We start from the raw sequence: 27727 nt of genomic DNA, 5'->3' as shown, positions 1-27727 counted from the left end.
GACAGAGAGAGAAAAGAGTCCTTCAGATGCATTACAAAGCCAGCTCTGACAGCAGTGGATGGATACATCAACCAACAATCAAAACACGGACACCAACATGCTCCTCAGAAGGATAATTACATGAAAAAGAATCAAAGCCACTGAATCAGAAGCAGGAAGTGAGAAAGACAATAAAGCCATTCAAACGCGAGCATGGGGCTGACCCAAAGCCTACTCTAAATATATGTAATGCATTAAGAACAATATGTCTGCCTATTGACAGCCTAAGCAGTCTGTAACCGAGACCTAGAAATAGTCTCTCTAGCAGAGGCATAATCTCGAAGTGTACTCCTTCTCTAGTGAAAGTAGAACAGTGAAAGAGCATTGTTTCCCTAATTGCAAACTGTCCTGTCTTTGGAAGGGTTGTCCCTTGCAGGAGTCCATCTGACTCTCTAAGCACCCTTCCTATGGTCGCACTAAGGGGATGCACTAACTGGGTGCAAAGTTAATTCACCACCCCTTCCCTCCCAACCTCCACCCTCCTACGGTTTGTCCATCTTCCGCTAGGGCTCCTTGAAAATGAAGCAGAAGAGAAGAAAGGTATTAACAAAACGCGGTTGAATGGAATGCATGTTGCAAAGACATACATGCCACTGGGACTTTAGAGCTGCCAGGCTGCTTGTGGTTGCACTGATGCACCTAATCAGCAAGAGCGAGTGAGAACTCAGTAATTAAACCAAGCATTCATGATTGTGGGGACCTTCTAGCCCAGCTCAAGGCTGAGTTGGCCTGAACCACATGGCCGACTGGTGTGACAGTCCACACCTATCTTTAAATGCACCAGCCACTTTTCAGGGGAGACCTACTCCAGTCCTACTGTGTCCTCTTGCCTTAACTGAGTTGCAGTTAATCCAACAAAGCAATTGGCGAATGATGTATGTTAGACATGGCATCCTTGGCGTGGTCTCCCCTAAAGTTTTGCCTCTGCTTCCCAGGTTGTTGTGTGCTGGACTCTGTTTTTGATACTCTGGGCACTTTACCACTGCTAACCAGTGCTAAAGTGCAGGTGCTCCTGTGTAAAATGTATGTGTCATTAGCTTTTGCATGGTTGGCACATTTGATTTACTAGTAGGTCCCTAGTAAAGTGCGCTAGAGGTGCTTAGGGCCTGTAAATCAAATGCTACTAGTGGGCCTGAAGCACTGGTTGTCCCACCCACATTTGTAGCCCTGTAAACATGTCTTCGACCTGCTAAATTGATTATAGGTGAGTTCCCACTTCAAAAATTTCAAATAGTAAGCACAGTGCTTGAATAGTCGGTTAATGCATCAGAATAAAGAATTCAGTTCCATAAATATATGATCCAATTGATTAATGACAGTCTTGAAGTTGAAGTTACGTTCCAAAAAATCAACAAAGTAGTAATCCAATCAACTAATAAAGCGATCAAACCAAGGTTGAGAAAGTGATCGAGTAGCAGTTTTTGATGGAGGAACAGCCAACACGTGTTTCGCCCCTTTAGCGGGTAGGCGGGGGCTTTCTCAAGGCCGGTTCAGAACCAAAATGCGAACTTCTGACATCAATTGTCATAAACTTGAAAAAGTCAATTTTAGTTTGTGTTATGTTCCAAAAATTTGTAGGACAGTAGGACAGACCTTTATTGAGAATGTGTAATTCAGGTGGAGAAAGAGAATGATCTGAGAGATTAACTACTAATTGGTCATTGTGTTTGGAGGTCGAAGATTCTTGCTGCGTGCCCTTGTTTGTATACCGGAGGTGCCCGGCATAGTTGTTGTAGTATCTGGTGGTTTTGACCGGGATTCTTATAACGATCCTAGGCGAAATCGCCTTGCTTCCTCTAAAAAATTAACCCTAGGTCTGGTAGGAGGATCCCTATCTGAGTTATCAGATGTTTCAACTTCTGAGGAAGGAATGGTGTCTGGACAGCTGATAATGTCTAGCTGGGAATTGGAATCCTGAACATGATCATATTTCTTACTAAACGTGTACACTCTCCCCTGCTGGTAATCACGGAGATCACGTCTGAATTTATGATTTTTCCTCTGAATAATGTCTGCCTCATAGTTATCAATTATATTATTGAGAATGGCGTAGTTCTTTGTTGAAATGTCACCCCAATTGGCCTCATCTATTCGTTGAGTAAGCTTCTAAGGAAGTCAACTGGCTGGACTCTTCTTATTTTCTCTGTAGCAACTAGTTGCATACGTACAGACTTCCTGCTTAAGCCCTACTTCATGATGTCGTTTACACTTAATAGAAGAGAACAACGCAATGCCAAACTGGATCAAGTCTTTAATACATCTGATACTGGCACCCCTAACCCGGGCAATACAAATTTGACTTCTGCAAAAAGCACTTTCTTGGCTTTGGAAAAATCACTTAAAAAGGAAACTGCTAAATGGTGGGAGGTGGCTTCACCTAAAAAATATTTGGATAACGACCGTATCCCCCAGGGGTTACGCATATTGATCTTTCCACCCACTGATACCACCTCCCAAGAGAGTCTTCAGAAGTGGGAAGCTAATCTTAAAATGGCTTCGATGAACATGATCCAACAACTCATTGACATCTCCCAGGAACAGTATGAGCGTCATAAACAAGAAGTAGATCAGCTTACTCAACGAATAGATGAGGCCAAGTGGGGTGACATTTCAACAAAGAACTACGCCATTCTCAATAATATCATTGATAACTATGAGGCAGACATTATTCAGAGGAAAAATCGTAAATTCAGACGTGATCTCCGTGATTACCAGCAGGGGAGAGTGTACACGTTTAGTAAGAAATATGATCATGTTCAGGATTCCAATTCCCAGCTAGACATTATCAGCTGTCCAGACACCATTCCTTCCTCAGAAGTTGAAACATCTGATGACTCAGATAGGGATCCTCCTACCAGACCTAGGGTTAATTTTTTAGAGGAAGCAAGGCGATTTCGCCTAGGATCCTTACAAGAATCCCGGTCAAAACCACCAGATACTACAACAACTATGCCGGGCACCTCCGGTATACAAACAAGGGCACGCAGCAAGAATCTTTGACCTCCAAACACAATGACCAATTAGTAGTTAATCTCTCAGATCATTCTCTTTCTCCACCTGAATTACACATTCTCAATAAAGGTCTGTCCTACTGTCCTACAAATTTTTGGAACATAACACAAACTAAAATTGACTTTTTCAAGTTTATGACAATTGATGTCAGAAGTTCGCATTTTGGTTCTGAACAGGCCTTGAGAAAGCCCCCGCCTACCCGCTAAAGGGGCGAAACACGTGTTGGCTGTTCCTCCATCAAAAACTGCTACTCGATCACTTTCTCAACCTTGGTTTGATCGCTTTATTAGTTGATTGGATTACTACTTTGTTGATTTTTTGGAACGTAACTTCAACTTCAAGACTGTCATTAATCAATTGGATCATATATTTATGGAACTGAATTCTTTATTCTGATGCATTAAACGACTATTCAAGCACTGTGCTTACTATTTGAAACTTTTGAAGTGGGAACTCACCTATAATCAATTTAGCACTATTACTATTGGGAGGCATAGAGTCCAGGCCCTCCGGTCTAGAGTTCTCACACTTATCTTATAAAAATGGCATTCTAAGGAAGTCAACTGGCTGGACTCTTCTTATTTTCTATGTCTCCGACCTGCCACTGCAGTGTCTGTGTGCAGGCTTGCGCTGCCAATTTGACTTGGCCAGTGTACCCACTTGCCAGGCCTAAACCTTCCCTTTTTATACATGTAAGGTAGCCCCATGGTCTGAGTGCAGTGTATGTTAAAGGTGGGACATGTACTGATGTGCTTTACATTTCCTAACAGTGAAATACCGCCAAATTCGGTTTTCACTGTGCAAGGCCTATCTCTCTCCTAGGTTAACATTGGGGCTGCCTTTAAAGATTATTAAAGTGCAAATTCCCTTCGAGAGCAGATCGAAATATGGAGTTTTGTGTCTCTGAACTCATAATTTAAAAATGCATCTTTTAGTGAAGTTGGTTTTTAGATTGTTAGCTTGAAAATGCCACTTTTAGAAAGTTTGTAGATTCCCTGTCTGTGTCAGTTTGACAGTTGGGCTGTTCGTGCATCTCCTCTAGACAATGACACTAAGGGAACTGGGGTGTATCCTGCATATCCTGATGAACTATAAGTGCTAGAGAGGAGGGAGGAGTGGTCACTTACACCTGAATGGGCTGTGCCTGCCCTCACACAATGAAGTCTCCAAACTCCTGGTGTGCGTCTGGGGCCTGACCTGGGCAAGGCAGGATCTTGTGAACAACAGAGACTTTTCTTTGAAGTTGGGCAACTTCAAAGGCAGAAAGGGTTATAAGTAGTGGACCCAAACCCCCTGAAAATTAGATCACTTCTGGATTCAAGCGGAACCTCTGCCAAGGAGAACAGCTGAAGAGCAAGTGGTGATTTAGCCTGTGACTGTGCTTTGTTGGTCTATCCTGCAGTTGCTGCTTATGCATGTGAAAGGGGGCAAAGACTGGACTTTGTTGTGCATTCCTGCTTCAGAAGAATCTCCAAGGGCTTAGACTGAGCTTGCCTCCTGTTTTGAAGACTCAGGACCATCCCTGCTGAGACTCCTGCCCTGCCAAGTGGTGCCCCATCTAATCCCTGGGGCCTTGAAAGGTGAAGTTGGTCGGAAAGGGCAGAAATTCACGCACAGGCTGCCGTGCGGGGAAATTTTCGATGCACCATTTGCAACACGGCTGATAAACGACACCCTGCCGGCTTCACAGCTGAAATCGATGCTCCACCTGCATCGCGTCAGGGAGATCGACGCATCAGGCTGGAGAAACTGTGCTCAACACCCGCTTGCGGCTGCTGATAATGGCGCAAACCCCACGCAGTATGGTTTTCTAACACCGTGCGACCGGATTTCTCTAATGCATCGTCCCTGGGCATCAAAGTCATCTTGACCCTGCGCGGATCCGAGGTGCCCCATCCGGAAATTGACACATCGCTCTCTTGCGAGCAAGAAAAATGATGCACCTCCGATCTGACCGGAGAAAAACGCGTATCGCTGACCCGACTGGAGAAGAAACGACGCACGGCCTCACTTACGAGTAAGGAATCGACACATCGTTGACTTTTCCAACGCACACTCGCCCATTTTGTAGTGTTTTCACTGTATTACTGTGTGTGTTGGTACAACTACTTTAAACATTGCTTCTGAGTTAAGAAGCTCAGCTACCAAGCTGCTTCTGGCAAGCTACCAAGGGAGTGTGTGGGGGTTGACCTTTGCGTTTCTCCTTCGCCCTGACTAGAGTGAGGGTCTTGCTTGGACAGGGGGTAACCTGAGTGCAAACCAAAGACCCAATTTCTAACAATGTGCAAGCAAATACTTCTTTAGTATGTGTTGCCACACATACTTAGCTGGATAAAATCATCACTGATGTACAGCTGTGCTTAAGTAGACAGATCTCCGTGCCGTACATCGCTGGTGGTACATCAGATGAAGATCTTTTACAGCCTCTGGGATACACCTGACTAGTAGGGTGATAAAGAATTGCACACATGGGAATGTCCCTCCTTGACTGATACCGTGGTGAGTACTTTACAGGCCCTACATTTAACCAGAAGAATTTCAAGTCTGCTTGGCAGAAACATTTGGAGCTTTGAACCGTTTACCACAAGATTCACTGGTGCTTCTCAGGGCTACAAGGATAATGCCAGTAGGGCTGGTTGTAAAGGATTTGATGCCTTGAAGAACAGTTCCGGGAAATGCTTTGGGGGTCAGACTTTTAAACATCGTGATTTATTAAAATGCACTATGAAACGGTGAAAGACAAAGATGTTTTATTGGAAAATAAATTGGGAGTAATAACATTTACCATTCTTGGTAAAGGTTAAAGCCTACGCCCTTTGCCAAACTAAATTTTGTGTGACAAGAGTTGCATTTCCTGCTCAAGAGTGCTCTCACAGACCGCTTTCAGCAGGTGGGTCATGTGTAATCCCTGGTGTTGGAAAATGGGTTATTGGTAAGGGCAGGTAAGTACCTGCACTTAGCAATAGGCCACCAAACTCCACTTAGGTCCAGTTAGGTCTCAGTAAATTAAACCCAGCTCAACCCTTGGTAGCTTGGCAACGAGCGACAAGGCTTAACTTAGGAGACAGAGTGTAAAGCATTGAAATATCACAAACCAGTAATTAAATAAAACACAGGAAACAGTTTAAAAATCCCAAACCAATTTATAAAAATAGATTATATTTTTATATTTAAAATGACACAAAAACAAATATATTCGGATAAGGGGAACCGGAGATATTAAATTTTAAAGAATTATAGTTTTTTAGCACCTAGAAACAAAAAGCGCCAATCGGGTCATCTGGTTGCACCTCGACCGGGGCAAAGTCAAAGTTTAAGGCCCACCGCGATGGAGCCCGGCTCGGCTACAGCTCACGGGAGGCCTCGGTCAAAAATTTACCTTCGGACTTAGTCTCTTTTCTGAAGATTTTCTTCAGCGGGATGAACCTGCCAGTCCAATCCGACCTCCTGGAACTCTTCTCCGGATACGCATCGCGGGAGCCCTCGGTGGAGATGTTTACCTTCGGACTTAGTCATTTTTTCGAGGTGAAAATCCTTCGACCGGGGCAAACCTGGATCTTGATCCGACGTCCCTGGAGGCCTCCTCGGATACGCTGGCTGGGAGGACCTGGTCAACTTTCTACCTTCAGACTTAGGCCCTGATTTCAACCTTGGCAAGTTGAAACCGCCGGGCGGCCGCCAATGCGGACGCACTCCCGCTGGGTCTATTTGGAGATCCCCGCTGCGCCGGCGGGTATCTCGGCCGCAACACGGGAGCCGGCGGTGTTGCGGCTGTGCGACCGGTGCAGTTGCACCCGTCGCACTTTTCCCTGCCTGTTATGCAGACAGTGAAAAGCTGCAGGGGACCCCTGCACTGCCCAAGCCAGTTGCATGGGCAGTGCAGTGGACCCCAGGGGCCCCGCGACTCCCCTTTCCGCCAGCCTTTTCTTTAAAGGCTGGCGGGAGGGGGACTCGTAATCCCGTGGGCAGCGCTGCCCTGGTGGATTTAAACCGCCGGGACAGAAGTGGCGGGAAACTGCCGGTCCCGGCGGTGCGACCGTGGCGCTTCCGCCGTGGTCGTAATTCTCAGGGAAGCACAGCCAGCCTGTTGGCGGTGCTTCCAACAAAACAGCCCTGGCGGTCAAAGACCGCCAGGGTTGTAATGAGGGCCTTAGTCTCTTTTCTGGAGATTTTCTTCACCGGGACGAACCCGAAAATCAGGCCGGGTCACAGTTGAGGCAAGCCGGCTACAGTTGCAGCGGCGGGTCGGTCCCTCTATGGAGCTTTTTTTCAAAAGTGCTCCAAACTTATCCAACTTCTGGGTCTTCTCCCAGATGTTCTTTTAAGGTTCTTTTGGGGTCCACAGCTCACCCCAAGGGTCCAGAAGCTCTGAGATGATCCTTGGGGGTGTGGACTACAACTCCCAGAATGTGCCTGGCGCAAACTTCTTTTTGGCCACTGGGCAGTGGTCAGCTGGTTGATTTCTTTAGGAGTTGGTGCAGGGGGCTGTGGTTAGCAATTTTTCACCTGTAGCAAACAGGGAGTCCTTCCTTGAACCGGTTGAAGCCAGGGAAAGTCCTTCTTGTGGTGAAGCCCAAGTGTGCACCTGGTGCAGTCCTTCTGAGTGCACGTTACAGGTGCAGGCCAGGGGTCCAGCAGGGCAGTCCTCCTTCTCCTTTGGTTCTTCCTTGTTGGAATCTTATGGGGATCTGAGGTGTGGGTGCAGGTCTGCCAGTTTTATCCTTGCTCCTGGGTGAGAAACAGGGGGGTCCTGATTCTCCAATCAGGTGCAGGGTCCTTCCCCCTGTGATGACCACTTCATGGGAAGTGTGGCAAAAATCAATCCCAGGAGGCAACATTCTTCAAAAATCCATCATGGCCGAAAATGATTTTTGGAGGTTACATCTGGCTGAGCCCACCCACTGGTGTGGCTAAAAATCAAACACACCCCTCTCCTGCCCTCTCCTAATCTAATCAAGGGGGCTCCCAGTTGTCTGGGGCTGCAGGATGTGGGGGTGTTGCTGGGTTGCTCCAAATGTGCTTCTCTGCCTTTGAAGACCATTTTGGCAGCCCTCCCCCTTCCTGCCTCACCATCTGCTGAGGGGAAATTCCCTCTCACAGGCACATCTCTTTGTGTGAAGCCAGGCCACTTCACACCTCATCAATGCAGCCTGGCCAGGCTGCCAGAGGCTGGCCAATCAGGGCACAGCAGCAAAAACAATGCAGGGCTGAAATTGGCAACTTTTCAGGTAAACTGGAAGTTGTGGGATTTATTATAACAATTAATTTGATACCAAACTCTTTGTATCTGTCATTTAAGGGGACTTTAAAAATTAAATAAAGTCTCCCCATTCTAGCCTATCAAGGCCATTCACTACAATGAGGGAAAAACACATTTGGCTGTTTTTGCCTCACCAGGGCTTATAAAACTACTTTTATAAGGTCCCTGCTTATAGTTACATGGCACCCAGCCCCAGGGGCACATAGGGCACACCTTTGGGGGTGACATATGTAAAAATAAGGTAGTTTAAGACTTTGGAACTACTTTTAATTCCAAAGTTGAATTTGCATATAACTTTAATTTAAAAGCAGCCAGCAAGGCAGGCTTGCCTTTAAAATGACACTGGGCACCTCAGCAGTGCACCTATGGGTGCACTACCTATGCTGTGGTCCCTAAACCTACATGCCCTACCATATACTAGGGACTTATAAGTAGGTTAATTTAGCCAATTATAATTAGCCTAATTTGCATATCCACTTTACACAGAGCACTGGCCCTGGGACTGGTAAGCAGTACCCAGGGCACAGCCAAGAGTCAGTAACCACCAGTACCTGTCCAAAAAGTGTGGGGGTGACCAGGGCAAAAAGGAGGACTTTCCCACACCTGGTTTGAAGGCTGACTTCCGATTTTGGGATATAATATATGCCAGCACACCATATGCATTTGCCAAAAGAGCAGGCACTGGATTACCAGGCTTCTCCCAGAACTGAGAACATGTCTAGGAGGTGAGTGTAGAGGAGTCGGCTCAGTGATTCCATCAATATTGTGATTCAATGAACTGCTGTCAATCCACACTTGGCTTAAAATTGCTACAGACAAAAGGTTTAAGCTGGTGTAGACCGTTCATTAAACATGAGAACGTGTTTCAATCAAGAAAAGGCAAATAAGATAAAATTACATTATAAAACGTTAAGGCCCTCATTACAACCCTGGTGGTCAGTGACAAAGCAGCAGTAATACCGCCAACAGGCCGGCGGCGAGAAAAATTGAATTATGACCAGGGCGGAAACCGCACACACAGTCAGCCACTTTAACACACAGACCACCACGGCGGAAACCAAAAACAGCCAGGCGGAAGTCAATGTTCCACCCACGGTATTAAGACAGGCCTATCCGCCACCTTTTCCGGGGCGGTACCAGCGACATCAAAAGCACGGAGGAAACAAAACACAGAAGTCAAAGGACTCACCTCTGGTGAATCAGGGAACAACCACAACGCCATGGAGCCAGAGTTGCACATCTTCCTCATGCTTGTATACCTTTTTCTGCATTACGGACATCAACGCAGGCAAAGACGACCACGGTGAGTACTGCCGCCTAGCACACAAGGGGGGGAGGAGTGACACACACGCAACATGCAACACCCCAACACCATACACACAACCAGATGCACTAACAGTACATATTCACCCCATACCCCTCAGGAATAATGCAAGGACAAAAGGAATTGATTAAAGTGAGTGTAATAAGACAAAATAGTATAAATATGTGCTTCAAATACCAAGTGTATATACATATTTACAAATGGAGGGACACTGCCCAGTCCTCAATGTCAGTGGGCTACAGGGCCACATCACATAGGCCAAGGCCCCACCTTACTCCTGCAACAACATGGAGAGAACACTGAAGGGGCATCAGGTAGAAAATACACAGGCACCTCAGGGGGATGGACGGGGAATGGGGGGGCACCTCAGCCGGAAGATGGTACAACGCCACTGGTCCTGGAGGGGGCCACATGCCCTGTGCGATGTTTTGGGGAGAGCAAAGCCACAGACTCTCAAAGTGGGTGGTTTGCCCACTGCTTGGTCCTGGGGAGTGCAAAGCCACAGTCTCTCTAGTGGGTGGTTTGCCCACTGCTTGGTCCTGGAGAGTGCAAGGCCACTGTCTCTCTAGTGGATGGCTTCTCCACTGGTTCTGGAGGGGGCCTTGTCCCCAGTGTGCTTCATCCTGACAAGAATGGGGTGAGTGGATGGCTTCTTCACTTGTTCTGGAGGGGGCCTTGTGCCCAATGTGCTTCATCCTGGCAAGGATGGGGTGAGTGGATTGCTTCTTCCACTGGTTCTGGACAGGGCCTTGTGCCCAGTGTGCTTCATCCTGGCAAGGATGGGGTGAGTGGATGGCTTCTTCCACTGGCTCTGGAGGGGGCCTTGTGCACTGTGATGCAGCACTTGGGGAGTGCAAGCTCACAGTCTCTCACCTGGGTGTCACACCCACAGGATTTGCAGGGTCCAGGACGCACTACAGCCCATGGAGGCAGGACTACACACTGCCCGCCGGCAGTGAACGGCTGCTCAGTGGTGGCAGTGGCGGGGCTGGTGTAGGGGATGGCAGAGGTGGGGGGAGGCTCCAGCCCATCCCCTGCAGCCTCGGATGGCTGCTCACTGGGGCTGCTGCTGCCTGTGGCGGTGCTGGCAGTGGTGGGGGGACCCTCCAGCACCTCCTCTGCAGCCTCGGATGGCTGCCCACTGGGGGGGGGGGAAGGGGCTGCTGCTGCCAGTGGTGGTGGTGCTGGTGGCAGTGCTGGCAGTTGTGGGGGGAGGCTCCAGCCCTTCCCCTGCAGCCTCGGACGGCTGAACTGCCATGGTTGGTGGTGGGGGCTCAGTATAAGTTCCAGCACCAGGCCTCCTGTCCTTCCTGTATGCTGGTGCAAGCCCCTTGCCCTTCCCTTTGGCAGCTGGTGGTGCCTCCTTGCCCTTCCCTTTGGCAGCTGTTGGTGCCTCCTTGCCCTTCCTCGACGCACCAGGTGCAGGCACACTTTCAGTGCTGCTGCCTGGTTCCCTGGAGCCTCTCCCACCTGCCGTAGCTGTCGACACTACTGTGGCCGTGGACTGGGTGTCGCCTAGGTTCTGACCACCCTGGCCAGACGTGAAGGACAGGGAGGGGAGTCGTAGGGAAGAGGTCAACGGTGGAGAAGAAAAGCTTCTTAGGGACATTGGGGTGGGACGAGGGTGAAGGTTTGGGAGTGGAGGAAGAGGGAGTGGTTGTAGGAGGTGTCTGCTGAGTTTGGGTGCAGGTGCATGGGTTGGATGCTGTTGTGAGGTGGATGGCTGTTGGGTGTCTGAGTGCTTGGGTTTGTGTACTTTGGGAGGAGGGGCACAGACACAGTGGGAGAGGACACAGGGGACGTGTGCATGGATGTGGGGGTGGTGACTGCCAGTGAGGGGTGTGTAGTGATAGGAGTGATGGAAGTAGTGGATGAGGATGTTGTGCATGCAGCTGTGAGTGGAGGCGCTACTGGGAGGAAGGTGGACGATGATGAGGAGGGGGACACAGTGGAGGCAGTGGATGTTGGTATGTCTGCATCTGGATGGTGTTTGTGTAAGTGCCTGTGGGATGATGTATGGTGCTTGTGTTTGCCTGAGCCACTCCTGTGTGTTGTCTTGTGTGCATGCTGGTCTGCCTGTGTGCTTGGGATAGGATGGTGTCGAGGGGAATGGGACTGGGTAGAGGAAGTTGGGGGGGGGGGGGAGGCTAGCAACAGGGACAATGGCTGCCATCAGAGAGGAGGACAGAGCCTGGATTGATCTCTGTTGGGCTGCCATGCCAGAGTGAATGCCCTCCAGGAATGCATTTGTTTGTTGTAAATGGGCTGCCAGCTCCTGGACGGCATTCACAATGGTTGACTGCCCAACAGAGATGGCTCACAGGAGGTCAATATCCTCTTCACTCAGGGCAGCAGGGCTGAGGTAGGGCCTGAGGTGCCTGGGGCGAAGGAGATGCCCACCCTCCTGGGTGAGCAGGCACAGGAAACTCGATGAGGGGCTCCCGGGGGGGGGGGCGGTGTTGGTACAGGGGAGGCAGCTGTACCTGCAGTTGGGGTGGCCACAGAGGTGCCCACCACCACCAGGGAGCTTTCATCGGAGGAGGTATCTCTGTCCGAACTGTCCCCTCCTGTCACCGTCGTGGTGCTCCCCTCGCCTCCGTCCCACTGTACAGGGATACCTAACACCAATTGCAGTATACCTGATAACCACAGACCCCTGCCCATGAGTGGATGCCTGCTAGCTTGGTAGGTGGTGCAATACATCAGACCCTTCCCAACATGGGACCTACCCTGCAATGTCCGGCCTGGCCTAGGGGCACCCACAGGCCCACATCCCCCACCCGGAGACCACCCCACCATGCCCAAGTAGTAGACTGGGGAACTGTAGTCACCCTCTTGTGGCTGCTGTGATGCCCTCAAGGGCCCATCCAGCTCCGGATAGGCCACCGCCAGTATGCAGGCCATTAGGGGGGTCAGGGTTCGACGAGCACCCCTTCCTCGTTGGGAGGCCATCCCAAGCTGGGCCTCTGCCGTCTTCCTTGCCCGGTGTCTCAGGTCCTCCCACCGTTTGCAACAGTGGGTGCTCCGCCTGCCATAGACCCCCAGGGTACGCACGTCCTTGGGGATGGCACTCCATCTACCCTTTTTCTAATGGGTGCTGACCTGCAGAAAAATACACATAGAAAAAAGGTATCAGTCAGACCGTCCGGACTATTACACTCATGTCCCACCATAGCCCTCACATCCCCTTACGCACAGACATCGCCCCCAATACATGCAGCACACTGCCCAGGGTTCTTCCACCAACCTCCCCCTACACGAGGCCCTCACGCATAGCCTATGCATTCATGCCCCATGCATTGTGCTGACAGTGTACTCACCTGTTGGTCTGGAGGCCCATACAGCATTCGGTACTGGGGTAGGACCCCATCCACCAGTCTCTCCAACTTCGCAGCGGTGAAGGGAGGGTCCCTTTCCCCAGTGACTCGAGCCATAGTCAGTTCCAGACACAGGTCACAGTAGCACTTGCAGTGTAGGTCCTCTCCTGTTGAAGGTCAGGTAGCAAGTGAGTGAACAGATAGCAAATGACGGTCACATCCGCTGTGGTGCGTACCGTCACCGCCGGCGTACATCACCATTGGCCACTGTAACCCATAGGACACAATGACAACCAATGAGGAGTTGCACAGTGGTACTCGACCGCCTCCCGCAACGGCGCACAACGTCAGCGGCATTACCTCATTTCCACATGTCCATTCACACAGGACAGGTGGACGCCATTTCGGGGGGGGGGGGCAGGTCATGGCACCTAACTGCGTCACAGTACACATACGCACCATTTGGGCCTATTCAACAATATACTGTTACAGTCACAAAATGCAATGCAGTATAGTGTTTGTAAATGTGGAATACTGACCAGCTGCTCCCCGTTTTGCCCCCTAGATTACAACTGCTGTGGATGAATAGGAGATGAAGACATACCCCCGTGTACAGATCCCTGGTGGACTTGGCAACAATGGAGGATAGGCACATTATCCTCACCTATAGACTTGACAGGGTCACAAACACAGAGCTGTGTGCCCAATTGGAGCCTGACCTGATATCTGCTATCCGTCAGGCCACCGGGATCACCCCGCTCTTGCAAGTCCTATCTGTGCTCCATTTCTTGGCAACTGGCTCCTTCCAAGTGACAGTGGACTTTGCAGCAGGAATGTCACAGCCAATGTTCTCAATAGTGCTGACCAGAGTGTTGTCTGCTCTGATGAAACACATGTGCAGCTACATCGTTTTCCCCCAGGTGGAGGATTTGGACAGAGTGAAAGCTGACTTTTATGCAATGGGACATTTCCCCAACATAATTGGGGCTACTGATGGTACACATATTGCATTTGTCACCCCACGCCCCAGAGAAATGAACAGGTGTTCAGAAATTGAAATAGCTTTCACTCCATGAATGTGCAGATAGTGTGCCTGGCGGATCAGTACATCTACCATGTCAATGCAAAGTATCCTGGGTCTGTGCATGATGCCTTCATCCTGAGGAATAGCAGCATCCCATATGTGATGATTCAACTCCAGAGGCACTGGGTGTGGCTAATAGGTACGCCCTGGTTCCCACCCAGTGTATATTGGTGTATGGTATTGGCCATAAGGGTTAGTGTGTGTCTAACAGGTATCCCTCAATATTTGCAGGTGACTCTGGTTACCCTATCTTCTCATGGCTACTGACCCCTCAGTGAGGAATCCCAGGACAAGGGCACATGGGCGGACAAGAAGGATAGCTGTGGCTCTACCCAGATGATTTCCTTCACCATGACCCTTAGCTCCTCCTCTGAGAACCTGGGGGTGTCTTTGTGGTGCCATTGGTGTAGTGTGAGTGGTGTGTGTGAGGGTGTGTGGGGTGATGTGTGAGGGTGTGTCTGTAAGGTGCATGGATGGTGTATGGGTGATGGTGTTATGTAGCTCAGGTTCTGTGGGTGCTCTTGGTGTTTCTCTCTCTCTCTCTCTCAGTTGTCATTTTATTTTAGTCATAAAGGGTTGTGGGTAGTGTGGGTTTGTGTTTTATAGTGGTGTGGGTGGGTGGGTGTGGTGTGTGTATGTGTGTCCAGTGTGTGTAGATTGAATTGTCCAATGTAATGTTGTTTTGTATGTGTGTGTGTATTTTGAGAGCTGCGCTATGTACCGCCAATGGTTTACCACGGTTGAATGTCCGCTGTGGTGATTCGTGGGTCATAATTCTGTGGGCGTAGTTCTGTTGGCTTAACAGTGTTTTGCTACTGCCAGTTTATCACTGACATTTGGGCTGGCTGACTTGTGTGTGTGTCAGTATAGGGACGGATTGCTATGTGTGTGTGTCATAATATGGGTAGAGGCAATCTGCCGCGCCACGGTATGTTGATGTCAGCATGGCCGTAAGCGGGACTTACCGCCAATGTCATAATGAATGCCTAAATTTGTTCTGCTCCACCAAATAACAAAATGAGTATAGTAGATAGAAAAAGCTATTTCGCTGTTGCAAAGTCTGTGATTTTGAGAATCGCAGAGTTTGGAACCGCATAATGGCCCTGCACATCAGGCCCACATGACTCATCATTGAAAACAACTCTGTTAATGGAAAGGCTATCAACAATTATGCGACCGTAAGCTTTTATAAAGAGTCTGAAGTAAGCGTAAAATATATGTTTTTCGGCCAATTCCCGACAATTATCATCAGTAATTCCCTACAATTATCTAGATGGAGCTAGATCTAACCTGAGCAAAGGCATTCCTTGGCGAGTAGGTGGAAAATCTCATTGCAGTTTGCAATAGCTATAATGAACATGTAACAAGAGGGCTCATTTAGTCTACAGCATTCAAGTGCTTCCCACATTTATAAACAAGACTAGGCTCTTTAAAGGGACTCAAGAACTTTTCCCCAAAATGAAGTCTGATGCTTGTGCTAAATTCAGTAGCAGGCTAGGCTATTGCTTCTGATATAAGTATTTCATTTTTGGCTTGAATCTACAACTTAAATATGGAATTTAACCTGGATATTGTGAGGCCAGACTGTGAACTGTCAGTGAATTCCTATAACACTATTGCCAGCATCCAAAATATTTTTGTGGAAAAATTGAAATTTTAAATGATCAAGAGGAATGACAAAAGCCCTGCATACAGCATTTTTATCATCCCAAATTAGTATATTACCTTTACCCTGAGAATTGCCTGTCCTGTATGTGATTCACAAACCACCCATTTATTCTTCCTCACCAATGGGAGGAATCAAGGTTTATACAATTTGGTTTTTGGTAAACGATTACAAGAAATCACCATAAGACGTCCAATCATCTAAATGGCCCTGGACTGAATCATTCACAGGTGTCTCGCCATAGAGAACAGAGGGGTGAGACTTTACATTGGCAGTACATACATACGGATTGTTAGGCCCAGTTTCCTGGGCACCTCAGGGGCTACTTCCCTCCAATCGCATCAACTGGAATGTTCCCCACTGGTGACCTGGGGCCTCAGTGCTAGTGGATCCAAAACGGGATAACCAAGTTCCCCTCTCCAGCAATTGACTCTCTCAGGGTAGCGAGACAGAACAGTCCAATGCTTACTTAAGGAGGTGAGGTAGGTTTACACATTCAGAATACAATGCACACCGTACTACCAGCTAATATGATCAATGTCCAGTCAGTGCTTTACTTTTTAAAAAGAAAAAGTACTTTAATACACATAAGAGAAATATACTGCACATAAAACCAGTATAAACAGTGAAAACCAGACATCTCTACAACCCTCTGGGCCAGAGTTGTGATCCCAAACAGTATTATAACGCTTAGATGCTAAGCACTATGAAAACATAGTTAATATGTTGACACACAATTGGCAATGCATATTACAGACTATGTTGCACAGGGTTGTTCTCAATAGCTAGAGCCGTGATACCAATCTTTCTATTGCAATGATGTAGTTTCAGCATATGATGTGAAGTCAAATGTTTCAGATCAGCCCCAGAACCCCCCACCCAATGAACAGAAGTGCCCTCCCATCCTAAGCGAGGACACCACTCTAATGGTGTCAGGGATCTGATCACAGAGGCCTGATGTCTTGGCACAGTTTACTGGAGTCCCACTAGTCCAGTAGCAAACTATCTAACTGTCGGAGGGTAGTGGCTGGCCAGAGTGCCAGTACACCCAGGTAACACCAGATGTCACAAAGAGAAAGGTGGGGACCTGTATCACAGGACACACTTTACCAGCTTCAGATTGCAACTGAAGTATCCAACAGGTTCCCATAGCACACAGGAGGGATTTGGGCAAAGTGATCTCACCTTCAAGGACTGGGATAAAGCTTCCCCTTCTACCCCTGTCTCTGATTATGTGCTGCAAGTTCCTTATCTTGAGCAGCTGTCTGCAATTTCCCTGTGTTCTAAGTGGATGCTCCACAAGCCTCACACCACAGCTGGTTCTCTGCATTCAGAATGCTGACCGATACCCTTGCTCCTCGCCAAGTTGCTAAATTCCTTCACAACAGAATCCATCCATCACAGAGAAAACTCTCTCAAGTTCAGAAGTGGTGAGCAAGCTTCCCTTGCCTTTCACCACGGGCCTCAGTTGGCTTCCGAAAATACTTGTTAGAGCAGAAGACCAGTCTTTAATAACTGACCAGTCGGGTCAGACTTTTGTCACCTCTAATTGCTAGGCTCATCCAATCAGAGGGTCTGCTGCTTTTGAATCCTGGGTGCCCCTCCAATCATCATGAAGCACGTGTGTCATGCTCACAATGTGTTAAATGGCATGAATTACTGTCCTTTGTGACAGGGTCTTGGTGCCATCCCAGGCTATTCCCCAGAGAGGATTTTAAATAACTCCAGACCAGGAGGCACTGATCATCCTCCCTCCTAGCAGAGTAAGTGCAACTAAACACATAAGAGCAAGTGTCTACCCCCCAGCCCACCAGGCTTCTACAAGGAAGCAGAACAGCTGAGCTCACGTTAAACACAATGTTTCACCTCACTATTCTCCCCTAGGGAGCCTACTGGCTCTGAAGCACACATCCCCGGTAGACAAAAGCAACAGGACCACAGGCAAAGAAGACTGCAGGCTTGATTAGGAGAGTGTCTAGTATTTCCCCTCACCAAGGGTACAAGGATAGCCTGACTATAGATGTATTTCTGACACCACGGTCAGTCTACCACAGACTGGATAGAGAAGGCAGAAATAGGGATGCAATAGGCATGCCCCCTTGATCTCAGATTTAAGCTATAGGGTGTCAGTCCATGTAAACAGGGAGATCCTCAGTGTACATGCATGATTGTCATATTCACTGAGGCAGGGATCTAGAAACCATATAGTAACTTTTAAGTGGCTTGCCTGGATATCAGCATAAGGCAGGGGAAGCACACTCTCCAGCGACATGCTGAAGACTTCCCGTCCCAACACTGATTCACATGGAATTTTATTAACGTAGCAATAATGTACCAAGACCAGAAATTCTTTTATCTCCCTTCAGGTTTCAGCCTATTTACATTTCTGTAAAACTGCACATTTGAGCTCCTTTGCAGTTAGGAGCCAGAAGTGCAACAAAGTAAATTCAATTCTTCCACAAACAGATACTTGTAGTGATCATGCATCATAACAAACAGGGAGGGTGAGTGGTATAGGCCCCATGCCAAGACAACCTACAGTATTGCTAAAGACCAATAAAAGTGGGTTCATTCATTTCTTTGCATGTCATACTTGGGTGTATCCTTTTAAGAGGAAGTGCAGTGATCCAGAGGTAAAGTTTGATGCTTCCACAATAAAGTCTAGTGCTCCGACTATAAAGCTCACTTACGTGGCATATCCAAAAACGATATTTGCAGTGACCCGTAAGGCTTCCATGATCAGTATGGTGTCATCATACTCATTTCTATAAAACAGATTGAGAACATTATTAAAAAGCGCAATACTGCATATTTAGTACAGCATCAAAATAATACCATTCTAAACAGATACCTTTCAAACCAAGATCAATAAACCAATCATTTGAAATAATCACTCACTGGCGCCTGATGAAATTACAACTGCATATTCTGAGGATGTTGGTTTGTGACAAGCTAACCCTAAAGAAATCAACAATGTCAGTTTTTTTCTCAAATAATGCCTACATCAAGCTCATGTTCAAGCCAAGATAACCACAGCAAGCCATCATCAAATCACTTCCATAACTGGTATCTACACTGACTTTTGTACAGTATTGTCTCTGCCAAAGACTTTGAACCTCCTGAATCTGGATTTGATCTCAACTCAAATAGCTCATCCTTCACGGTTTGTCCCACTGTGCAACACCACTGCACAATAGTTTCACCAGTATATATTTTTATAATATTTACTTACTTTTTTGTTCAATGAAATCTCCATCACATCATTTTTACTCATTGGATCCCTAGCATATCTGTAATCTGAAACTAACTAAGTTGTTTAAGAATATATATTTTTTTTTTACTAACCCATTTTGGACCAATAGGATGTATTTTTTCTAACTGTACTGCTGTTTGACTAGCTGTCATACACATAAAAAACATACTTTCTCTAAGAAAAGCCTTGCTGCCAGGGCCAATCAACATACAGTGGGCAAATAAATTCTTACAGAATCCAGGTGTAATCTGTGCAGCACTTTGTACGCAACAAGTCTGTAGCCTCTAAAAAACAACAGCTCAGCATTCTGACTTACTACACTCCATCTCCCCATCATCCTGGCTAGCAAGTTCAAATTAAGGAAAAGAAAGCAGAAAATCTTCTAGAACAGTAAAAAGTTGCTTTTTAAACAGTATTAGAGGATCCTGAGAGGGAGAAGAATCAAGAAAAAAACAGATATCATATGTAAATTATGCCATTTACATACAACCTAAACCCTATCTAAGGCTTAGGGAACAGAGGTGCTGGGTGATTAGAGTAATAAAGAACTTACTGGCATAAATGCTAAGGTGACCACTATTAGAAATTGTCGAGTGGAGTAGGAGAGACCGTTGAACAAGGACCAGCAAAGAGAGGAACATGGAAGGATCCCATCAGGTGGACAAAGAGGCAGGGGATTTGAATGAGATAAAAAGAAGTGGACACCATCCATGATAGGTAGGGGAGAGAGAAGGGAATAAAGGGACTGAGAGAAGGGTAGGCATGGGCAAAGGGGAGGAAGGGTAAGTGCACAGATCAGAACTGGGAGTGGCCTGGGCAGCGAGAGAGACAGAATGGGGTAAAAAGTACACTAAAAAACAGGAATGGAGGAACACCAAATGTGACAGTCGGATCACACAAGGATGGATCACCGGGATCGGCACCATGGTTACATTTCAATACTAGATCAATGCCAGAGTCATGTGAATCAGGTTTATGTACTCCACACTATCAGTGCTAGAAGCAAGTGACAAGTGATGAATTGGACATAATGCCACAATGCGATGTCCAATTTTACCCACTTTATTAACGTTCCTTGACATTTAGACTTTAAACTGAAATAACAGTGTCTGCTAGGTGATAACCGCTACACAATAAGTTCTTTCCTTCTGGTCAAGAACATGGTGGGTACTTACATAGTTTTAGAGGAAAGAGACAATGAGCACCCGCTCAATACATAGAATGAACACCCACACGCAAACCTATCCATCTCACATCATCCCAGCTGCTAAGTTAAATTGTATGTGCCATAAACGTCCACTAAATTAAAGTGTTCGTATTAACAATTCCATATTCTTCAAAGCTTGCTAAATACCTTTTTCTGCACATGTCTAGCAGAAATACATTGAGCCCTGTTTCTTTCTCCTGCATCAACTTGAGGATGCTTTGTACACAGAGGCAGTTTGCAGATCTGTATGGGTTTGGGACATCAACAGGCACCATAAAACTATTACCATAGTTTTCATATCCATGCCCAGCATAATACAATAGACCTGGAATGAAAAATAATAATCATTAAAGCCAGTGCACCATACCAACATCTGTAAAAGAAGAAACATGCCAACATTATTGAATCTACAATATTATAGATAACATTTTAATCAATCAATTTTCCTGCATTTATATTAATATTTTCAATAGGTAGACCATGTGATTGATTACATTATTAGATAGACAAACGTATAGGAAATGGTTAACCGCATAGTAACTGCAGTAGAGTAGTCAGTACCTCTTCTTAATCCTAAGTATTATGAGGGGACCCACCATTTGCGATGGGAAAAGTGTCCAATATATTACATACGTCGCTCTCATTTTTCCAGCACTCGAAAAGGATCTACAGGGTCCAACCAGCCATCTCCATTTTAAGGCATATGGAGGATTCCTTAAGTGGTGGCAGATAGAAGGAGAATGGGCCCTCAGTGATGGAAAGCAGAATCTGAGTCTTGCTGAAACATGGGATCCACAATCTTAAGCAATTCCATTACCTCTTCATGGAAATTGTGGCGCTGGGTAGAGGATATCTCATAGGACCACTCTTCTCATGGACATAAGCATTTTCTCACAGGCTGCATGGGGACATAAGTAGGTAAAGAAGATGTGCGATGAACATTGCCCCTTTGTTTCCTAAAGGCAGTCATGCAATGGTATTGATATGCTTTCATTCTTTTCATGGAGGAGATCTAGTGTGCAATTGCAGTGGCCTTCTGCAGATGACCCTGGACTGCCAGGACAAATCAACTTGGTTGTACTTCTAAGAAGAAAGTAATCGGGACTGCTGTAACTCTGCTGAAAATTTAAAAAGACTCACACTATATCATGATGCAGTGCCAGTCCACACATATCCCCTTCTATGACGTGTTGACTATTCCCTTGACTTTTATCTTGTATACCGCTCTGCTGCTTTTCCGCTAGGTTCACATTATATAAATACTGGCTGCATACTAAAGGTAGCCGAGCGACTGAAAGCTTGCGGCAAACTCAAGGCTCATGGCTGGATCTAGCTTTGCTTGAGGTCTTCCTGGAACCTCGAGCCCAAAATAAACCAAGCTTTCATGGAAGATCATGTGGCCTAGTGGCTACAGCCACCAACCATGCAACATGGGAAAACAAGTTTGAATCCCAGTCTGCATCAGCATCCTGCAAATTGTTTTCAAGTCTTCCTGTGTTGAAAAAAGTGTATAATGTAGTCTCTCTCTGATGTGAACCACTCATGTCCTGGGGCAAGATTTGCATTGTGTGAAACTGCCAACAGCTAAATGTGGATTATGACTCTCAACCACACTCAAATCTCATCCTAAAATAATTGAGGAGAAAGCAATAAACTCTGACATGAAAAGAGATACCCATATAGTGGCTGAATTGCACAGTGTGAAACTGAAAAACCTGTGATTGATCCTGGCTTCCCAGCATGAAAAAATACTATGATCATATGACAATACATTATTTCAGCGAATCTCCTTTTTGTTCCATATTTTATTTGACAGAACTGTCAAATACCTGAGTTCAGGATGTGGGCTCTACAGAAAGACTCTTGAACCTATAATGTTGCTCCATCTATGCATGAATCTAGCGCACACGTAGGGTACACATTCCAAATGACTTGTCTTTTAGTTCACTAATAGCATTGTCATCAGGACGGGGACAGGAATATTTCCCAGTGCAACTACCCTGACTTTTAATAAATTCTTCTCAATGCAGAGATATAATCTGATGTAATAAAATGGAACACTTGTGTTAAAGAAATATTCTTTTTGAATTTTAAAGACACCATATCATAATGTAATATGATGGTTTTAGCATGAGTTACATGCCCAATGTTTTCAAAGCTCTGTTTGGTCGCAGGCTCTTAGAGACCGAGCCGACTCTTGACTCCACACTCTAATCTAGTCTAGTCTAATTTGCTGGCTCGCCCACCTCTAGTGCATACATTCATCAAGAGGTCTTCGTCATTCAGTGGATTACTACTGCTTGGATTTCTTCCAAGAATTGTAATGTTGGTGGACATGGTATTTATCTGTAGATATTTCATGTGCTTCTACACCTGGCTTTCTCTTTGATATTTTTCTATTAGTCTTTTGCTATTGTTTTGCCCAGTCTAGGCATCATCTCATCATGGCTAGAAGACAGTGAATAGATAAAAGGAACTTCCATTGAGGACGAGGGGTGATCACTGAGGAACCAAGTCTGACTGCTTTTGAAATGGTACACCCGGTGTTTAATGAAAGAATCACCTGTATGCACGCTGTACTATAAGGAAGTAAGTGATTAAAATGACAAAGTCAATATGTGGTCATACTTCTCCTATACCTTTAATGGTGCATGGTTTCAGAAATATACAGTATGTCACTTGGAAATAGCTACATAGTAAGGGCTTCAGAGAGTGATAACATCTGAAGCAACTTTACACAGATTATTTTAGCTCATATCCATTAGGCTCACAGTCTTTTTTTAAATATACTTTTATTAAACAATTGCTAAATGTACATCATACATAACTGATTCATTAGTATCCCAATAGGCATCATAGAAAATAACGTATGTCAGAATACACTGGAAAGACAATTGCAGACAGTCTCAATTAGTGCCTGAGGGCCACTTCTCCTCAGTAGCCTAAAACTAATTCCCTTGTTAGTGATCCCCTTGATGATGAATCTCACTATCCCCTGTAGGCGTTCTAGTTGCCCCAAATCTTTTCCCTTATCGTCAGACAACCCCGGCTTTGGTAGATCACCTGTTCAGTCCTCTGAGACCAATCTAAATCGGCTTCCCAGTCAGCTATACGCTGTGCCTCCCCCCTTCACCAAACCCATGCTATGTTCCACATAGCAACCCCAGATGCCAGCTTAAGGCATATTTTGAGGTATCTGGGGCATGTCTCACCATCAGTTATACACAGGAGATGCCAGTTAGCATCTAATGCCACAGTAAGTATTGCGACCCTGGTCATAATTTGTTTTGCAGCCTTCCAGAAAATATGGACTGTAGCGGACTACTATTGCTTGGAGTTCTTCCAAGAATTTTAATGCTTGTGGACACTGTATTTCATGGATATTTCATGTGCTTCTGCACCTGGCTTTCTCTTTGATTCTTTTCTATTAGTCTTTTACCATTGTTTAGCCCAGTGTAAGCATCATCTCTTTATGGTTAGAAAGACAGTGAATAGATGAAAGGAACTTCCATTGAGGAGGAGGGGTGATCACTGAGAAAACAAGTCTGACTGCAGGCAGGGCATATGTGCACTTCATAGACATGCCTCTAGAAGCTTCTCGTCAATTCAAGAGCACATCTCTGTATTAAAGAAGGGCCTCAGACCCCAACTCTTCAGTACTCTTCTGGACCTGTGGTTACTCTCCAAGAAGAACTGCCAACTCCGTTGGACTGATGCTCTAAAGGAGCTGCTGTCATGCTGTGGTGACCTGCTGCCCACTTGTCTGGGGAAGAAGAACTGGGCCTGCAACTTCATCTTGAACCCAGGACCTCAGAGTGATTCAAAGGACTAGTCTACTGGCCTCCTGATCTGAGCCTCAGGGACATAATAGACTCCCCAACAGCTCCTGGACCTGCGTTCAGTGAGTTCCTAACCCCCAACTGGTGCTCCTCAGGTCCTGCACCCTTGATGTGGCCCACAGGCTCTTTAAATCAAGCTTTTGGGCTCTGTGTGACAGCAAACAGGCCTGTTCACACCAGAACCATGCACTTGCATCGGAATTCAGCACAAGCCACTGTCAGCCCGCCTCCTCGCAGAGTAGCATCGACAGTCCATAGGGGACAGCCAACACGAACCACCAGCCTGCCTGTCCACAACTTCAGGCCTTCTCTTCACACCAAGCTGACTGTCACCAACTACACTATACGGGACTGTATTTGACCCGTGCTCCATTGCCGACAGCCTGAACTTTTGACTTTGACTAAGTCCAGCACGACCAGCTAGCCATGGTTGCCACTTTACGCTTTTAGGCTCTATATGGAAGTTCATTTTTTTTAAATTCATAACATTGGTTCTACTGATTGGATTTTTGTCATTTTGGTCTTGTTGTATTTGGTAAATTCAGATTCATTTTTCTAATCAGATGTGGGATTTTTTTGTGAGGTGTTTTCACAGTTTTACTGTTTGAAGTATTGCACAAATAGTTTACACTTTGCCTCTAAGTTAAGCCTGACTGCTCTCCGCCAAGCTAGCAGGGGGTTGAGAATAGGTTAATTTGGGGTTGCTTATACCTTACCGTAACTAGTATTATGGTTGCTGTTTGACCAGGGCTCACACCCAAGTCAATTAATACCCAAACGTTTAGCAATGTCCCACTCTAATTTATAAAAATAGAGTACATTCTAATTGTTAAATAGACACAAAATCAACACAAATCCGATTTAGGGGACCCAAGATATGATGTTTCAAAGTTTTAAATGTTTCTAGCGCCAAAAAGCTCAAAGAGCCAACTACAGTTATCTGGTGGCATTAGACCAGGTCAAAGTCAACATTTCTTCTATCATTGGTTCAAGTAGGAGTGGTTCCAGCCATTAAAGTTTCTCTGCACATGTTACAGCATTGCACTTATCTTTTTTTGCTGTCAAGGACCAGTAGGTATACTCCTTCTTTGGACATCCTCAAGTCCAGGAGTGTTCCGAAGAAGGTAGTGCCACATTTTTGTACAGAATCAGCTTGTGGTATGGGTGGCCATTTCACCAATAGGGAAACGGTTCCCTGGGGCAACCCTATGCGATTTGACATTACTTCCTGGGGGATTGGGCCTAAACAACCCCACAGTGCCCTGCTCTGCCAAACTCCAACATGCCAGAACCTTTCTTCCCCTAATTAGAGCTCTAGGCACACCTATACAGTGTGTTTAGGCAAATGAGAAACTCCCTCTGGAAATCAATTCTGGAACATGATTTTCCCCCACTGGCATTGTTGCCACTCTGGCAACTTTGACAAAGATCTAAGTGTTAGGTATAGCTGCCTGTGAGAGGGGATGCCAATTTGATGCTAGGAAAGTTAGTGGGCACAACCACAAACTATTAGGATGAGCTCACATCTCCCAGCCAAGGCCAAGTCCCAGCAGGCTGCCAGGTAACAGTTGGGAATTAATTTCTGAAAAGTCTACTAGAGGCTTGTAGGCAGGAAAATACCAACTTTGTGAAAGTTGCATTTTCAAAATAGTAATTTAAAATCCAACTTTACCATCAGATTGGATTTTAAGTTACTATTAATTTGAGTCCTTGAGTCATTGCTTCATCTATTCCCAAACTGAAGTTATACACTATAAGCTGTTAAAATGTAACCCAGTGCTTTTCAATGGGCGAGCCAGTCTTACCACAACTGGTGATTTTGCGCTACCAGGACTTGTAAATCCACATGTCCTACTTTTTCAAATACCATGCACGCTGACCTGTGGGCAGTTAATGGCCACTTTTAGGGGTGACTTGTAAGTATTAAAAAGGAAAGTTTAGGCCTATTAAAAGGGTGATTCTTTCAGGTTGAAATGACAGTTTTAAAACTGCTACGCTAAGCTGCTATGAAAAGCCTAGAGTCATATTTTACATGGTTATTTCAGTGATGGCACAATAAGTGCTGCAGTCCACTTGTGACATTTAATTTACAGGCCTGGGTACACTGGGCTCCATACACTAGGGGCTTACAGGTAAGTTAAATGTGCCAATTAGGATTCTTAGCCAATTCAAGAAGTTTGAAGGGATCAGAGCACATGCACTAGCAGGGTCCCAATGAAGGAGTCCAAAATCCAATAGCATCAGACCAAGAAAATGGGGGTAACTGTGCAAAAGGAGGCATTTTCTTGGAACTACCAAAACACGAGCCTGATTCTATTTGGAAAGAAAGATCCACTGATCAGATTTCCCGCTATTCTACACAGATCACAATTTTTAGCAATTAGTGTGGATCAGATTATTCATATTTCCAGTAATTAATATTTGCCATGGCCTAAAAAGATTACTATTTTCAGCAATTAATGTGTCTTAATTCCATATTTAGAGAAAAAGCTCAACTCCACAGACACCGAACACTTAACTGAAACCTGACTGAGATTTGTCATAATACCGTGTTATGATTATTGTCCATTCTTTTCCTCCTATTTATTTTTCCCTCTTATTCTCCCTCCAGTCTTTCTTACATTACATCATTTATTACACATACGCCTGTGTTAAAGACAAATCTAATTAAACAATTGACTTGGGCGGGGGCATTTAAATTTTTATAACTTGTGTAAGATTTTGCCAACATTTTGCTTTTCTGCATTATTACTCTTGCTGTTTTCCAAATCGTCTGTAAATTGTTGGTCTTCCTATTTTGATATTACACAGGGGTTTGGTCATAACTAATTCTCTTTGATGAGGAAATGAAAGGATTACAGTGGTCACATAAGTGAAATACCATTCTGCATTGTCCAATTTCTGTTTTTTGTCTGTTTGGTTGGATACAAAAAAAACACAATCTCATTAATTGGCCATTTCCATTGAAAATGTTGTAATTGACAATGCTGTACCACACCATCCTTTAGTTACATTCAATAATGGCCCCACCACGCCTATTAAAGGTAGGCGGGTCGCAAACATTTGCTGTTCTAAAAACAGGGTCATGGTTCTAAAATGTTTGGAAACCACAGGATTATAGACAGATAGGGATCATCTTATATTTAAATCCTGTCGGAATCCTCTCCATCCAGCACCTTGCTGCTCCGCTAGGATATTTTCAAGCCTCAAGACATTTTACAACTTTTACAGTTCATGGGCCATTTAGAAGCAGTGGGTAAAAATAACTTTGAATAATCACAATACAGTCAATAAGATGCCACCATGTTCCTCCAGACAACATAACTCGGGGGACAGTGCATTCTATGACGAAATCTGCCTCGAACCTTTAAGCTACAGAAGGGAATCTCAATAATGCTGGCCCTGGCTTCCATCTTACTGAGAGCGATTCCACAAAGGCTCAGAACTCAACACACGTACAGTAGCAGCAATAAGACAACTGTCTAGTCAAATACTTGCTTTTATTTTAAAAAAAAGGAATATTTAATGTAAACAAAGCATGTCTGACGCACTAAATATTCACACAGCCATGGCCCGACTGGCTGTGCCGGGCATCGGGGTTTTTTCCGGGAGGATAGAAGGGTATGGGGCTGCTTTTGTTGCTGAGGGGGCATTTTTGTAGCAGTGCAGCAGTTTTAAAAGTACTGCAGAGTTCCTTGTACATCCAACAGTTTTTAGGCAACAATA

The 27727-nt window shown here is 45.8% G+C and overlaps 1 protein-coding gene across 3 annotated transcripts in view; it reads right to left on the bottom strand.

Moving 5' to 3' along the window:
* Positions 1-27727, bottom strand: part of MALT1 (MALT1 paracaspase) — a 316500-nt gene that overhangs the window by 114744 nt on the left and 174029 nt on the right. For all 3 annotated transcript variants that reach the window (XM_069220240.1, XM_069220250.1, XM_069220255.1), the window contains 2 exons: positions 20310-20487; positions 18393-18467 (listed from right to left, as the gene is read on the bottom strand). In XM_069220240.1, coding sequence (XP_069076341.1) covers positions 18393-18467; positions 20310-20487 — 253 coding nt within the window. The remainder of the gene's footprint in view (positions 1-18392; positions 18468-20309; positions 20488-27727) is intronic.

The sequence above is a fragment of the Pleurodeles waltl genome, chromosome 1_1, assembly GCF_031143425.1.
Source record: "Pleurodeles waltl isolate 20211129_DDA chromosome 1_1, aPleWal1.hap1.20221129, whole genome shotgun sequence".
Taxonomy (NCBI): Eukaryota; Metazoa; Chordata; class Amphibia; order Caudata; family Salamandridae; genus Pleurodeles; species Pleurodeles waltl.
Note: the sequence above shows the minus strand (reverse complement) of the source record. Positions and strands in the feature narration are given on the sequence as shown.